The 18,034-nt window shown below is 39.1% G+C and overlaps 2 protein-coding genes across 2 annotated transcripts; both read left to right on the forward strand.

Moving 5' to 3' along the window:
- The first annotated feature begins 254 nt into the window (after window positions 1-254).
- Window positions 255-4,601, forward strand: LOC137393275 (proline-rich transmembrane protein 1-like). The gene is made up of 3 exons (XM_068079755.1): window positions 255-413; window positions 1,282-1,773; window positions 3,953-4,601. The coding sequence occupies exons 1-3, from the start codon at window positions 401-403 to the stop codon at window positions 4,078-4,080; spliced, it is 633 nt and encodes a 210-aa protein (XP_067935856.1). The 5' UTR covers window positions 255-400; the 3' UTR covers window positions 4,081-4,601.
- Window positions 4,602-13,814: 9,213 nt separating this feature from the next.
- LOC137393288 (proline rich transmembrane protein 1B-like) lies at window positions 13,815-16,235 on the forward strand. The gene is made up of 3 exons (XM_068079774.1): window positions 13,815-13,977; window positions 14,124-14,534; window positions 15,671-16,235. The coding sequence occupies exons 1-3, from the start codon at window positions 13,965-13,967 to the stop codon at window positions 15,796-15,798; spliced, it is 552 nt and encodes a 183-aa protein (XP_067935875.1). The 5' UTR covers window positions 13,815-13,964; the 3' UTR covers window positions 15,799-16,235.
- Window positions 16,236-18,034: the final 1,799 nt, after the last annotated feature.

Genomic DNA, 18,034 nt, shown 5'->3' on the forward strand with positions numbered 1-18,034 from the left:
ACAGAACTGAGGTAGTTATTTATCTGTATGTATAACATTTTATAGGCATCAGTAAAATATATATAAATGTCTTAAATAAATACTGGTTATCTCTTAAATCGCTAGATATATTGTTCTAGTTCATAGGTTGTATAAAGCTTAGTGAGGATAGTTAATTTTTACATTGGGGTAGCATTTTATAGGAATTATACAGTTGTTTACTTACTACGAATAGACAGGCTGTCAACTATTCATCACTAGGAGGAAATGGTCACCTTCGTGTCTGATACTGTACAGCCATTCCATCGTTGTGCAACAAGATATTGTAACAACTTGGAAAGTATATATAACTCTTGACTTCTTCACTGCAGTCATTCTTGCTCCAAACTTCCAAAAAGACACTAGATAATTGTTCTAAAGAATGGCTCAAACAGGTGAGAAAACATGTCAGTCTAAATATCAAGACTCATTTGCTTCTCACTTTCTATTCGTAATTAGAGATGTAACAATTCTTACCTTCTTTGGTTTGTTAGAGTTTAGCGTAAAACCTCTAATTGAACGCCATGGGGCTCTATTTTTCAACCCTTCTTATGTAGTGGCGATCAATTGGAGGCGGTGTTCAAATAAAGGCTGGTGGTGTATTGTTCAAATAACTCGTCAGAATTTTGGGAATATAAATTTAGCCCTTTTTTGGGCAAAGCGAATGTTGCCTATATTTTGCCCTCTGTTTCCGGTGGAGCGACGTTAAAACCTTTTGGATGCCCTACCTCTAACTTGTCAAAGATCTCTAAATAAAATTAGTATTGGAAGGCCGAGAGATATATCTACCAGTTATTATCTATTGTTTGCAATTAATACGTGATGATATTGTAGCATTTTACTTGCTTTGCAACTTGTTAGAGCTTTCTATTTTTTATTTTATTTCAAACTTGAAAACATATTTTTATCTTAACTTTATATTTAAATACTGTTGAATAAAATATCATTACACTCATCGATATGTTTGCTACAGTTTGTAGCCAAAACTAGTTTCTTTATGTGCAATAGAACTGGAGTTATAAGTGTCGATCCTTGGTAAGCCGTGTTAAGATAACCACAAGGACGCTATTAAATTATATGCTATAAATCTGCAAATTTCTGTTAACTAGTGGCGTTCAACTAGTAAGTAGCGATCTATTTTTCAATCCTTCTCTAAGGATGGCGGTCCAATTAGAGGTGGCGTTCAAATAGAGGTGGCTACCAATTACAGGTTTGACGGTATATATTCTAGCATATGCCGCTTCATCGTTGTATTTTTTTCAGATTCTTATTATAACCCAATGGAAAAGAGTTTACCTGTTGATTCAAAAAGTGCTGGCGCCGATGAACAAGGTTATCCAACACAGTTCAGCCCTCCAGGATATTCAGAGTTTTCAGCAGCTGAGGGATATCCACAACAACCTGTAGCACCAGGATACCCACAACAGCCAGTGGCACCAGGATATCCACAACAACCAGTATCACCAGGATATCCACAACAGCCAGTAGCACCAGGATATCCACAAGAACCAGTTGCACCAGGATATCCACAACAACCTGCAGCACCAGGATATCCACAACAACCAGTAACACTAGGATATCCACCACAGCCAGTAGCACCAGCCTATCCCACAGACCAGGTCTTATATACTCCAATGAAAAATCCTCCTAATGACTATCTAGCTCTGTCCATCTTCACGACAATCTTTTGTTGTCTCTGGATTGGCATCGCAGCGATACGCAAGTCAAGTCAAGCGAGAGAAGCAATACGAATGGGTAAGTGTGCGATCTTGCAATACAATGGTTGTCATAACTCACATCGAGTTTTACCAGCTCATAATTATTCTTACCAACTCATACCTACTCCTATCAACTCATACCTACTCTTATTAACTCATACCTACTCTTATCAACTCATACCTACTTTTATCAACTCATAACCACTTTTATCAACTCATACCTACTCTTATCAACTCAAACTTACTCTTATCAACTCATACCTACACTTCTCAGTTCATACCTATTCTTATCAACTCATACCTACTTTTATCAACTGATACCCACTATTATCAACTAATACCTACTCTTATCAACTCATGCTTACTCTTATCAACTCATACCTACTCTTACCAACTCATACCTACTCTTATCAACTCATCCCTACTCTTACCAACTCATACCTACTCTTATCAACTCATCACTACTCTTATCAACTCATACCTACTTTTATCAACTCATACCCACTATTATCAACTAATACCTACTCTTATCAACTCATGCTTACTCTTATCAACTCATACCTACTCTTACCAACTCATACCTACTCTTATCAACTCATCCCTACTCTTATCAACTCATACCTACTTTTATCAACTCATACTTACTCTGATCAACTTATACCTACTTTTATCAACTCATACCTACTTTTATCAACTCATACCTACTCTTATCAACTCATACCTACTCTTATCAACTCATACCAACTCTTACCAACTCATACCTACTCTTACCAACTCATACCTACTCTTATCAACTCATACCTACTCTTTTCAACTCATACCTACTTTTATCAACTCATACTTACTCTGATCAACTTATACCTACTTTTATCAACTCATACCTACTCTTATCAACTCATACCTACTCTTATCAACTCATACCAACTCTTACCAATTCATACCTACTCTTATCAACTCATACCTACTTTTATCAACTCATACCCACTTTTATCAACTAATACCTACTCTTATCAACTCATATTTACTCTTATCAACTCATACCAACTCTTACCAACTCATACCTACTCTTATCAACTCATACCTACTCTTACCAACTCATACCTACTTTTATCAACTCATCCCTACTCTTATCAACTCATACCTACTTTTACCAACTCATACTTACTCTGATCAACTTATACCTACTTTTATCAACTCATACCTACTTTTATCAACTCATACCTACTCTTATCAACTCATACCTACTCTTATCAACTCATACCTACTCTTATCAACTCATACCAACTCTTACCAACTCATACCTACTCTTATCAACTCATACCTATTTTTATCAACTCATACTTACTCTTATCAACTTATACCTACTTTTATCAACTCATACCTACTCTTATCAACTCATACCTACTCTTTTCAACTCATACCTACTTTTATCAACTCATACTTACTCTGATCAACTTATACCTACTTTTATCAACTCATACCTACTCTTATCAACTCATACCTACTCTTATCAACTCATACCAACTCTTACCAATTCATACCTACTCTTATCAACTCATACCTACTTTTATCAACTCATACCCACTTTTATCAACTAATACCTACTCTTATCAACTCATATTTACTCTTATCAACTCATACCAACTCTTACCAACTCATACCTACTCTTATCAACTCATACCTACTCTTACCAACTCATACCTACTTTTATCAACTCATCCCTACTCTTATCAACTCATACCTACTTTTACCAACTCATACTTACTCTGATCAACTTATACCTACTTTTATCAACTCATACCTACTTTTATCAACTCATACCTACTCTTATCAACTCATACCTACTCTTATCAACTCATACCAACTCTTACCAACTCATACCTACTCTTATCAACTCATACCTATTTTTATCAACTCATACTTACTCTTATCAACTTATACCTACTTTTATCAACTCATATATACTTTTACCAAATCATACCTAATCTTATCTATTCAAACCTACAAGCACAACAGTTCTATCCGCCTCATTCTGTTAGGTAAGGAATATTTGTACGTCATTCGGTGACTTTTCGCTGTCTCTAATCTTGAGGCTATCAAATGACTCGCTGGTGACAGCAAAAAACTTAAGTTGTTAGCAGAAATTCTAGCATATTTCTGACCTGACTCCACTATTTGGTATACAAAACTCAAATATTGCTTTGAATTTGTTGCAGGAGATAGAACTGCTGCACATGAAGCTTCTAACAGCGCAAAGACCTTCAATATTGTAGGAATCATTTTAGGCATTATCACCATTGCAGGTTTGAGTGTATACTATTACTTCAAGTTTTCGTCTGGGTAATAGTGAATTTAGTTAAACTAAAGTGATCGTTAGCTTTATAACTTTTCCTTTAAACAGTTTGTTTTTTATATTTCCTAGTTTATCCAGTATTGTCTTTGTAATCTTGCTCAAATCAATGAACATTAATTGGTAACTGGTTGGTTTTTCCAAACTGGTGTTTTATCCTCCCTGTTTTATATATTTTTTTCACATTTTATAAATTGTTTGAAGGGAATTTTTTTACAATTTAACTAATGCCTAATTTTTTTTGTTGCTCGTTGCATAATCATATGTATACTAGTAATTTTTACAGATTGTCTAAAGTGCACTTTTTCTACAATCCAACCAATGATTAACTTTATTTTCATTGCCTTGTTCTGTTGCTTTTTTGTATAATAATATATTTACTAGTTATAACAGCTAGTATTTCTTTGGATGTGCTAAGAAGTACTTATGCATCAATCGGTGTCAAACGTATCAAGGTCAAGTATCTAGCTAGTTATTGGTTGATGTTTCCTTAAATAAATCTAGAACCCAAGACACTTTCTACAGACTTGCTGTTATTCATATTGATAGTATATCAACCTACCGGACTAACAGATAAATTTAGCTGCAAATTTTCATCATTTACATCTAATAAATTCTGATGCAGTTGCTTCAAGCAATATAAGTGAGAAATTTAGACAACAGTTTTCTAGTTTTAGTCAGAATCTCAATAATACACGTCACACTTTTAATTTACAAGAATGAAAATTATTACTGTCAATCATGTTCTAGAAATGCAGCTCCATTCACTATCACAATGAACTTAAATTTATACAAATCCTTCTTAAAGTCTAGCAAATACGGTAAATAGATGGTTATTTCTTGTTTACATTTTTAGTGTTAAAAAACCTGTAAACCAGCAGCACAAAAGATCTGGACAGGTATATAGACCAGATCTTGAGTGTTGAATAGAGACTCCTCTACTAGCAAGACTCACTCAGTGCCTCTTTATTATGTGGCGTGACTAGTTCTGCTGCTACGACCAACCACATAGTTAGGCATGCGGTGGAAGATCACCAGGGCCAGAGCCGACACCGAGGTGGTGACCGATGCCACAACTTGGCGACACTACCGCTGGTAATACTTTCAGTCGATCAAGGGTCAGCTGCCGAGTCGATCATGCCATTGAGAAAGGGAGCCAATCAAGTAGCGGTAGTATGAAAGGAGCCACAGAAGCGACAAAAACCAGAGCACTTAAAAGTCTCGTCTTACGCAGTTATTTGTATGGGCACTACTTTTGACTGTATTATACATGTATATTTAAAAAATATACACATTTATTGCCGTTCATTCGAGTGGTTTGTTTTGTGAAACACGAGAAAAAAACTTGGTCAGTTCTTTTACACTAGTACAGCGGTGGGATCGCAGATCTTTACTCCACAGAAAGCAGTGAACTTCTGAATGCTCTAATCGAGGCTATCTTAGTGACAGTAAAGAGAGAGCACCGGAAAAAAATGAGTGCTCCAAGGCGAGACTACCTCTTGATCGTGAAGCATTTCCATGAAGCTCATCTCCAAAAGTCTGAGAGGTATTCTCGTAGAAGTTGGCAACAGGATGGCTACCAGACGTTGTAGGACCTAGTACCGAAGTACAGATTGTCTGGCCAGTTACTCGAAAGGATAATGATCGCGTCGCGAATCCAGCTCACCAGTTTAAGTCACCTCACTACTCCGGCTTTAGATACATGTGTTTCTTCATTAGTCAATTTTAGGGAGTGACAAAGGCAAACAGCTAGACATAAGCTGCCAGCTTGCTCCATCTGAAAGAAGCTCTCAGAAAGGAGACAGAAAACTGTGGTTAAGCTTACCAGGTGGAAACCATTTTTGACGCCCTGTAAAATTGGTTTGGCCTCTCCTCTTATGCAGGCTTGCTAAGAACTGAGTACCTTGAGGAGCGCCACAGCCACTAATCTATAAGAACAAGCCTGGCAAGCAAAATTTCCAGCCCGAGTAGTTTACAGGGACTTGCCGGCGCTTTACAGAGTAGACATGGCCAAGAAGCTATTTTGCGGCACCGTGAATCACGCACGCTTGCAAATCCACCGTTGTCGGCACCGAAATCCACGTTGACTGACGCATTTCAAGCTAGCACAAAGTTTTCTCAAGTCAAACTTGACAGACACCAGTTAACTGCTGTCAGGTCTGTGAACAATGTACAGACCAAGAGGACTGCAGTAGTGCAGGGCCAGACTGTCAGTCAGACAATTCTGACTGTGCACCGACCTGTCTTAAAAGCGGCAGAGCTGACAAGCCTCATGCCGCTTCTGGGGGTTGAGCCAACACACCAGAAACGTGCTCAAGAAGTGTTTCTCACGAGGTCACTCTCAGATCCAAGACTAAAGAATGTAAGTCGATGCATAGTCAAAAGCTTGACTTGAAGAGCGGCAGAACCGGCTTGCCTTATGCTCCTTTTTGGACTCAAAAGACACTTCAGAAAGCCGCCTCAACAGACTCAAGAGTGTCCAGCTCTGGAAATCTTGCCTTGCAAGTCAAAGGTGGTATGGAATCTATCAGGACACACGCTCTGAATAAGTCTCATTCTACAAGCAAATTCTTCCTCAAGAAGCTAGAAGGGCGATTCATCCGGTTCCTGATTGACACCGGGTGTACCACGAGATTGCTGAGGAAGTAAGTGTTTTACAAGCTTGCTCTGAGCACCAGAAAGTTGCTCAAAGACAGTGACAGTCATGGTCTCATGGCCAATAGGATCCAACTGCCATTCTATGGAGTCGTACATCTGCCCATACAGTTCCAGGATGTAAAGATCGAGGAGGTCTTTGTGGTGAGCCACATCAGTGAAAATGCCATTTTAGAGAATTCCTTTATGTTGGCCCACTAGTGCGCTACAGAGTTTTAACAGCCTGTAGTTTCCATCAATGGTCGGGCCCTGAACTATATGGATAAACATATGCGACTGCTACTCAGCAAAGTGCAAGTAGTGAGGGATACTGTGGCTCCAACCCAGACAGAGATGGTCATTCCATGTTGGGTCACTACACAAAAGTACTACTCATTAGGGTTGATGAAGGGTTACTCAAAGGGTCCCATGCTGGCTACGAGCTTAAATCGAAGTAGGCTAAAGTAGAGAGTAGTCATGTAAAACCTGAACCTCATGCACCAACCTTTAGATCTTCGAGCTGGCCACCACGGTTGGCACATACATGAGAGTAGAGGTTGATGGCAAATCATCTCTTTCTGGCTTAGGTTTTACCTCTTACAGTGCAAAAATGCTAAAGGCAAGGGTGCCAGCTTACCTAAAAAACCTGTTCATGGCAGCCATAAGCAACTGTACAAAGCTGGGACAAGCCAAGCGACTAGTGAGACTACTGCCCGCTATCAAACCTTGTTCAGCACCAGTGACTAAGACTTAGGATAGACCTCCGATGTGGAGTCCCCCATTCTACTAAAAAAGGGGAGCCGGTCCATTCGGCAGCCTCCACTTTGATTTGGACTAGAAAAGAAAACCAAGGCAAAGCGACAAGTCTAGGATCTACTCAGCAAAAAATTCATCGAGTTAGCTAGAGGGGCTTGGAGCTCCTCAGCTTACCGTTGACTAAATGCAGTCACCACGCAGGATGCTTTCCCCATTTCCCAGATTGATGAAAGCCTTGATGCTTTCTTTGGCAGCAACTTCTTGAGCACATTTGAACTGGTCAGTGGCTACTGGCAGGTGCCCCCGGACACTGATGCACAAAAGATGTGGTAGTTTGCTACACACTCCAGCCTGTGAAAATGGAAGGTCCTGCTATTCAGACTCACCTTTGCAATGGCCACTTTCCAGAGGCTGATGGAGTGTGTATTACACAGCTTGCATTAGAAAACGCTGCTGCTCTAGCTAGCAAAATCATCATCAGCGACACGCACCTTCACCAATTCGAAGAAATGTTTCAATGACTGGAGGGGGCCGAAACAAAGCTGAAACTGGCCATGTGAGCTATTCCAGTTGCAGGCGCATTACTTGGGCCATGTGGTTAGTGTTGAAGGGATGGCTACTCACCATGAGAAAACTAGGGTGGTCCAAGAATAGTCGACCTTCAGGTGGCTCACGGTGCTGCAAGGCTTGCTGGGCACGGTAGGATACTACCGTCAGTACATTTTGAGCGTTGCTACCACAGTACAGCCTCTGCACTGGCTGACAAAAAATAAAGAACAGTGGACGTGAGGTGAGAAAAAGCGGAAAAAAGCAGCTCCTCCAAAGGTTTTTTCAGCTTCAATTTAGCCATGAATTCTGGACATCAAGTCTAATAACTGCAGAGTAGGTGTTGTGCTAACACAGGTACAAAATTGAACCGAGGGAGTCATCGTGTTCTTTAGCAAAACTCTGGCCCTAGCGAAGAGAAACTAGTGCGTCACCCGAAGAGAGCTGTTGTTCGTGGTCAAGGCCGTGAAGCACTGTTGGTTCCACCTCTACAAATGACAGTTTTTTCTTTACACTAACCATACCTTTTTACATTGGCTGTGCAGAAGGCATGAATCCTCAAATCAAATAGCCAGGTGCCAATGAACTCAGCAGACAGACCCGTGAGGACTACCAGCAATGCGAAGTAATCCAGCTAAGGAATGGTTGACTGGCTCAGAGTGAGCTTGGTTTGAAAAAACAGACCTTGTCAGTTAGACTCGAGAGAGGCTTAACAGCCATGTCGGGGGGTCATCGGAACCGCTTGCGAGGCAGTCGATTGCATGGGAATCGACCCAAGATCAACTGAGGCCACCCTGACATTCTGCGACATGATTTGGGTGATGACTCTAAGTGATGATGACAAGAAGCTTGCCCAGATGCAGGCAACTGGCCAAGGGCCAGTGGCCACTATACCCCAAGCCACTGATGTAGCAACAAACTGACCAAGGATCAGCTGGAGCTGGGAAACCAAAAATTCCAACAGCTACACAGGATCAGGCTATTTGTTCAACTGCGACCGAGCAGGGAAGCTTTGACATCTTCCATGGCCAGCTTCGGTGGTGTGTGGTCTGTCGACTAGCCATCAGGAAAACAGCCATTTGGCAAACTCACATCCTTGCTTACTCTGGGATGGAAAGGTTGCTCCACTGACTCTGACTGACCTGGTACTGGCCAATGATGACAGCCATGGTAAAAAGATTGATCAAGAGTTATGAGGTTTTCCAAGCAGCAAAGTACGGAAGGATGAAAACCGTTGGCTGAAAACAGAGACTATACGCAAGACATCCTTAGCAAAACACCAGAAATACGCAGAACACCCCTAGCAGAAGGTAGCCATGTACTTAGTGAAAATAATGATAACAGCCCCTAAAGGAAACAAGTAGACCTGGGTGCTGACCGTCTGCTTCACCAGATAGCAGAGCATTTTGGCCTTCCCGGAAGCTACAGTTCCAATAGGGGCTAATGTACTGGACAAGAAAACATGTTATATGGGCCTGCAAGAGCAGATTTACACTGACCAGGGGGCACAGTCCGAAAGTCAGCTAGTGATCGAGCTTTGCCAGCTATGGCGTGTAGAAAAAAACACATATCACTCCCTACCACCCTCTGGCCAGTGGTATGGTAGAGCGTAACAACAAACAGCTGAGCGGCTCCTTTTGAGCACTGCTACTGGCCTGAGGCCAGGCAAAGTGAGATATTCTGCGCCCTCAGCTGATGAGAGTGCCCCAAGGTACACTCTATTTGGCAACAGGAGAAACAGCCAATCTATTGATGCTTAGCCAAGAGTTACGTCGGCGGCCCCAGTTGGATTTTACCCACCACCTACGGAGGCACAGCCAATGCATGAGTATGTAGCGGAACCACACAAGAAACTGGAAGAAGTTCACGTGGCTCTCAGAGAAGAACAATTGGCCATCCAACAAGAGGATAGTAAAGAGCCTCCACTTAACGCCACAGAAAACTGGGCTTAGCTGCTGAATAAAAAAAGCAAAAGAGAAGACAACCCTAAGCTCCAAGCAAACTTTGTAGGGTCATCCCAGGCCCAACCATACTTGCCTAATTGAGCGTCAAAGGCAGTTTTCAGTGCAAAGTGAGAGCCAGCTCAAACGTTCCATGCTTGCTCGCAGAAACTAGGGCAGGCACCAGCCACGATCAGGCCGCGCAGAGGCCCTAATATTAATAGGGTCAGAGCTGAGAAGCAAGAAGTCCAAGCTGAGCTAGAGTTGGCAAAGCTTCAATTCACTTGAAACTTGGTTGAAGGAACTCCGAAAGTAGTTAGAGGAGCAACAGGTCAATACCGCGAAGCAACTAGCCAGACCCCAAAGCTCAGAGCCAATGGCACCTGGTGCCATTCAGCAGAACCTTCAGCTAGCTCAAACCACTTGGTAGACGGATCGTTATGGAAAGTGGGCATGACTATCGGCAGTGGCAACTGATCCTGAGCGAACCTCGCGTAGGGATACAGAAGACGAGAAAAGGCTCCAATCTCAGAAGCTTATTAGGCAAGGGCCATTTGCATTCACACGCCTCAAAAAGCAAGTACTCTCCCGGAGACTACTTTACATTTATATCGATCACAAATTAAAATTTTTACAAACCTGTCGACAATCACATCTCTTACACATACGCTTTTTGTACATCTCCTACAGCAAGCTCTTTTGTACATCTCCTACAGCAAGCTCTTTTGTACATCTCATACAGCTATCTCCTTTTGTACATCTCATACAGCTATCTCCTTTGTACATCTCCTACAGCAAGCTCTTTTGTACATCTCCTACAGCTGTCTCCTTTGTACATCTCCTACAGCAAGCTCTTTTGTACATCTCCTACAGCTATCTCCTTTGTACATCTCCTACAGCTATCTCCTTTGTACATCTCCTACAGCTATCTCCTTTGTACATCTCCTACAGCAAGCTCTTTTGTACATCTCCTACAGCTATCTCCTTAGTACATCTCCTACAGCTATCTCCTTAGTACATCTCCTACCGCTATCTCCTTTGTATATCTCCTACAGCTATCTCCCTTGTACATTTCATACAGCTATCTCATTTGTACATTTCCTACAGCTATTCCTATGTTCCTTACAAATATCGCTTGTAGTAAACCAAGACTGAGATAAACACAATTTGCAGTTGATAAAATGGAGTGAAAGATTTTACCTTCGTTTAGTTAATTTGAGACGATTACCTGTGTTTCTAGAAAGCTTGGGTCACCCATTGGCCATGCAGAGATGTCCATATCAGATATAGAAACTCGAGTACATGCCAACATTACAGTGCAATGCAGAGGTATAATTAATAGGAGTCTGTCCAAGGTCTCAATTTATTATATAAATATTGTTAACACAATATCCACGAACGGGATGAAGGATTTTGCTTGGTGATGATCGTGCTTTTGCCCCACAAACATGGCACTCTAAATGGGCTAACAACAAGCTACCATTCAAGCGGTGAATAAGTTACCTAGGTTAATCACAATCTCTACAGCAATATCTATAAAGGCGAACAGTCATTTGAACTGTGCATAATGTAACCTCTTTTGGCCTCACTGGCGTTTGTGTAATAATTCTACTGATTAGCATATGGAAAATTTTCTTTTAATATTTTGTCTTTGCTGAACTGTTATCAGTTGTGTCACTTCCTGCCCGCCGTGTTTATTCTAGCCTTGTTTTCAACACCGTAACTTCAAGTAAACCGTCATATTTGTGATGTTTTCTACTTGTTTTCTCTATCTGTAACTCCAATGTATGTCATCACATTTGTTAACATGATTCGAGGAGTATGTACTGGTATGTACTGTCATTCTTTTATAATGCCCCAGAATATAAATCACGCAAGTTTCAACCAAGAAGCAGAAAGGAAAACTGTTGCTATTTCAACAGCCTTGAAGATGTGAAAACAAAGAATTTTGTTGAATCTGAAAAACTGATTGCAAAACTAACAACTTATTTTCCCTTCAAATTAATCTCCTTGGGAGCTAACTTTCAACCAATCAAAGCGCATACATGTTTATATGAGCTGTTAATGGGTTGTTACATAACTGACTGTCATATAAGCTAGAGGAAACAGGTTTATGTTTCAATCATTTATCAGATTTTAGTCATTTTATCTTAAATGTTTGTATCCATTTAAGAGTAGAATAAAACGGTTCTTACGGAGAACTTGTCAACAAATTATTACAACTAATGACCGACCGTTTGAGTACAAAGTAGTTGAATTGCGACTACAAATATTTATTGGATGTTGAGAAACTCGTATCTTAAGGTGTTTATAAGTCAGACTTGAATGTAAGTGCCATTGAGTTGATTATTGTGGAGCAAGTTATTCGTGACTAATTAGTTAATTAAGTATTAAAAGAAACAGCTGGTATTTTGAAAAAGTGTTTTCTGCAATCTTTTCCTTGATAATATTTTGAGCAATAAACATTGTAACAGAACTGAGGTATTTATTTATCTGTACGTATAGCTTTTTATTGGCATCACTAAACCATATACAGTCAAACATGGATAACTCGAACTTCAAGGGACCGAGCAAAAGTGTTCGAATTATCAGAGCATTCAAGTTATCAGAGCACTGTCACAAGTCCATATATTTACTTATTTATTAGTAGATACATGTACATATACAAACTATAATATAAATCAAAAGCACAAATGGCTTGTTTCAAATTAAATGCTTCTAATGTAAAGTTTAAAACGTTTTCATGAAAAAGTATAGAGATTTTTCTATCACTTGAGATTGGTTTGTTGTTTGAGGTGATGTTATTGCCAGGACGTTTTTCAGATTGACATTGGCAAAACTTGATCGTTGTTGAAATGCTCAAAAGAAAAGACATTTTTTTCTTTTGGGGTTTTACCCACCATCAATTTTGCCGTTTTTTCTTGAAGTTTATGCAGATTACTTTACTTTACCTGGGATTCGTTAAGAGCAACACTCCGAGGCAGTTCAATTAGAAGTTTTACGAGGTTTTACGGTACATTCTATATCACTCACGCTTTTTTAATATATACTTATTGAATGTACACACGTATTCTGTGTTTAGGTCAAACGATGAATAGTTTTTTGTAGCTCAGACAACGTATACGTTTAATTACAACATTTTTTAAGACGTTTTAAACATTCAACATTCCGACGTTGATTCAACACGGAATCAACGTCGGAAAACTATTCATCACGGGTTAGCCGAGTCACGCACTCAAGGATTTTCGCCACGCACATACAAAACAACATGCGATTTTTGTTTTGTATGTTCGTGGCGAAAATTCTTGCGCGTGACCCGGCTAGCCCGTGCTATTCATCGTATCGCTGTATAAATCAAATTTCACCAAACTTTTAGAAAAGTCGTTGACAAAAATATTTTGCCGATGGTGGTAATAACGACGCTTATGAATTACGAAAAGATGAAGTTTACCTCTATGGCTTTGAATAAAGTGATTTTCTAAAGCGAAAACAACCGTTTCGGTAGCTGTTGGGCAAAAAAACAGTTCGAATTAACAGTGTTGAATTCGAGTTATCTATAGCAATTTATCATTACGTGGGAACGGACCAAATGAAATGTTCGAATTAACCATTTTTTCGAGCTATCCGTGGACGAGTTATCCATGTCTGACTGTATTAATGTCTTAAATAAATACTGGAAATCTCTTGAATACATAATCTAAACACACTGTCCTAGTACATAATTGGAACAAGCTTAGTGGGAATAGTTGATTCTGACACTGGGTCGCATTTTATAAGGATTATACAGTTGTTTACTTACAATGAAGAGACAGGCTGTCAACTATTCATCACTAGAAGGAAGTGGTCGCCATCATGCCTGACACTGTACAACCATTCCTTCATTGTGCAACATGCTGGTGTAATAATTTGGAAAGTATATACATGTATATAACTCTTGATTTTTTCACTGCAGTCATTCTTGCTCCAAACTTCCAAAAAGGCACTAGATAGTTGTTCTAAAGAATGGCTCAAACAGGTGAGAAAACATGTCAGTCTAAATATCAAGACTCATTTGCTTCTCTCTTTCTATTTGTAATTAGAGACGTAGCAATTCTTACCTTCTTTGGTCTGTTAGAGTTTAGATATTCTAGCATGTTCTCCTTCATCATTGTATTTCTTCAGATTACTATTATAACCCAATGGAAAAGAGTTTACCAGTTGATTCAAAAAGTGCTGGCGCCGATGAACGAGGTTTTCCAACACAGTTTAACGCTCTAGAATATTCAGAGTTCTCAGTAGCCGAGAGATATCCACAACAACCTGTAGCACAAGGATATCCGCAACAACATGCAGCACCAGGATATCCACAACAATCTGTAGCACAAGGATATCCACAACAACATGTAGCACCGGGATATCCACAACAGCCAGTAGCACCAGCCTATCCCATTGACGAGGGGTTACATACCCCAATGAGAAATCCTCCTAATGACTATCTAGCTCTGTCCATTTTCACGACAATCTTTTGTTGTCTCTGGTGTGGCATTGCAGCGATAATCAAGTCAAGAAGAGCGAGAGAAGCAATACGAATGGGTAAGTGTGCGATCTTGCATCACAATGGTTGTCATAACTCACATTAAGTTTTACCAGCTCATAGTTATTCTTACCGACTCATAACTACTCTTATCAACTCATACCTACTCTTATCAACTCATACCTACTGTTATCAACTCATACCTACTCTTATCAACTCATACCTACTCTTATCAACTCATACCTACTCTTGCCAACTCATACCTACTCCTATCCACTCATAACTACTCTTATCAACTCATACCTACTTTTATCAACTCATACCTACTTTTATCAACTCATACCTACTCTTATCAACTCATACCTACTCTTATCAACTCATACCTACTCTTATCAACTCATACCTACTCTTATTAACTCATACCTACTCTTATCAACTCATACTTACTTTTATCAACTCATACCTATTTTTATCAACTCATACATACCCTTATCAACTCATACCTACTTTTATCAACTCATACCTACTCTTGCCAACTCATACTTACTCTTATCAACTCATACCTACTCTTATCAACTCATTCCTACTCTTATCAACTCATACCTACTCTTGCCAACTCATACCTACTTCTATCAACTCATAACTACTCTTATCAACTCATACCTACTTTTATCAACTCATACCTATTTTTATCAACTCATACATGCCCTTATCAACTCATACCTACTCTTATCAACTCATAACTACTTTTATCAACTCATACTTATTCTTATCAACTCATACCTACACTTATCAACTCATTCCTACTTTTATCAACTCATACCTACTTTTATCAACTCATACCTACTCTTATCAACTCATACCTACTCTTATCAACTCATACCTACCCTTGCCAACTCATGCCTACTCTTATCAATTCGTACCTTCTCTTATCAACTCATACCTACTTTTATCAAGTCATACCTATTATTATCATATCTTTGGCACATCAACTCCCATCCACCTTTTTCTGTTAGGTCAGGAACATTTGTAGGCCAGTTGGTGACTTTTCATTTTCTCCAATCTTGAGGCTATCAAATGACTCGCTGGTGACGGCAAAAAAGACTTAAGTGGTCAGGTGTGATTCTAGCATATTTCTGACTTGACTCCACTATTTGGTATACAAAACTCAAATATTGCTTTGAATTTGTTGTAGGAGATAAAGCTGCTGCACACGAAGCTTCCGACAGTGCACAGACCTTGAATATTGCAGGAATCATTTTTGGCATTATTCTCACCGCAGCTCTGAGTGTATACTACTACTTCAAGTTTTCCTCTGGTTAATAGTGAATTTAGTTACACCAAAGTGATTGTTAGCTTTGTACAGTTTCCTTTAAAGCAGTTTTTTTTTATTTTATCTAGTATTGTCTGTGTCATCTTGCTCAAATCTATAAACACTGAGGGGACTGGTTGGTTTTTCTAAACTAGTATTTCATCCTTTCTGTTTTATATTTATATCTTTTTCACATTTTTACAGATTGTCTAAAGTGCACTTTTTCTACAATCCAACCAATGCTTAACTTTATTTTCATCGCCTTTCGCTGTGGCTTTTTTGCATAATCATATATTTACTAGTTAATAACAGCTAGTAGTTCTTTGAATGGGTTCAGAAGTGAAGACTCGATGTATCTTTACTTATATGCCAATATCAATGTATCAATTTCAAGTATTTGAATAGGTATTGGTTGATGTTTCCTTAAATAAATCCAAAACTCAAGATACTTTCTACAGATCTGCTGTTGTTCATAGTGATAGTATATCAACCTACCGGACTAATAGGTGCAGCTGCAAAGTAGTAGCAGCTGCAAATTTTCATTACTTACAGCTTATAAATTCTGATACAGTTGCTTTGAGCAATATAATTGATAAATTTAGTCAACAGTTTTCTTGTTTTAGTTAGAATCTCAATAATACATGTCACACTTTTAACTTATAATGATAAAGACTACTGCAGCCGATCATGGGCTAGAAATGCAGTTCCATTCACTATCACAATAAAATTACATTTATATAAATCCTTGAAGTCTAGCAAATACGGTAAATAGATGGTTATTTCTTGTTTACATTTTTAGTGTTAAAACTTTAAACCAGCGGCCCAAAAGATCTGGACAAGTATATAGATCAGATCTGGAGTGTTGAATTGTGGCTCCTCTATCAGCAAGGCTCACTCAGTGCCTTGTTATTGTGTGATGTGACTAGTTCCGCTGCTATGACCAACCAGTTAATCACAAATATTCATTTCTGCTTTTGTGACAAGGTCAGTTGATGAAGCAATGGCTATACTATACACTACCTCGTAATATCTTGTCAACAACACCAGTAGTTTACATTATTGAAATTTGAACAGGAAGTATCCATATGATAAATAATGGGACAATCTGTCAATGACGTAGGTAGTGCATTGACTTATCGCGTAGCACGAATGTCTTCTGCTAGTTACAGCAGTTTTTAGCCAAATTATTATTATATATAGTACACATTACCTTGGCAACTACATGTAGGTGTGCCGAGAGATAATCAATAGTGCGCTAGGTGGCAGAGCGGAATGTTGTTGTCGTGATGCAACTTTTTTTGTCACTCCCAGCAGTGGCCTCAGATAGGATATGGCTCCTATCATAGTAAAGGTTATTTGGTTCCACTAGCTGCATAAAACCCTTAATAGCTACGAGTATTAAGATCAAATTGCATTCTTGTTTTTGTGCAAGAAAAGTATATAAGAGTTGAATTCCATTATTATCAAAAGCAAACATCGTGCCATCTTAAATAGACACAGTATAATACGAAGAATGTAAACATCATAGTCAAATACGAAGTGTATAAACATCATAAATATTAAATTATGTTCATAATTCTCATATGGGATATCTCCTACAGATATCTCATCTGTACATCTCCTACAACTATCTTCTTTGTACATCTCCTTCAGCTATCTCCTTTGTACATCTCCTACAACTATATATTTTGTACATCTCCTACAGCTATCTCCTTTGTACATATTCTACAACTATCTCCTTTGTGCATCTCCTACAGCTATCTCCTTTGTAGATCTCATACAGCTATCTCCTCTGTACATCTCCTACAGCTATCTCCTTTGTACATCTCCTACAGTTATCTCCTTTGTACATCTCATACATCTATCTTTTTTGTACATCTCCTTCAGCTATCTCCCTTGTACATCTCATACAACTTTCTCCTTTGTATACATCTTCTACAGCTATTTCCTTTGTTCATCGCCTACAGCTATCTCTAGTGGTACATCTCTCTGGGGGTTGTAAACATAATATTAAATTATTCTTTATAAGCTGGTGTTTTTTGAACAGCCAAATTTTTCAAATAAAGAACTGTAGCAAATGTAGCATGCTGTTTGAACCTAAATCCCTCAACTTTACTATTACTCTGAGTGGTTTAGCATGAAGCAGTAGATGAGTCAATGTAACTGATATTACCCAAAGGCTTCATCATGTTACAACCATGGTACTTACATACGTACAACTTACATACGCACAACTTACATACGCAC

Source organism: Watersipora subatra, chromosome 4, assembly GCF_963576615.1.
Source record: "Watersipora subatra chromosome 4, tzWatSuba1.1, whole genome shotgun sequence".
Lineage (NCBI taxonomy): Eukaryota > Metazoa > Bryozoa > Gymnolaemata > Cheilostomatida > Watersiporidae > Watersipora > Watersipora subatra.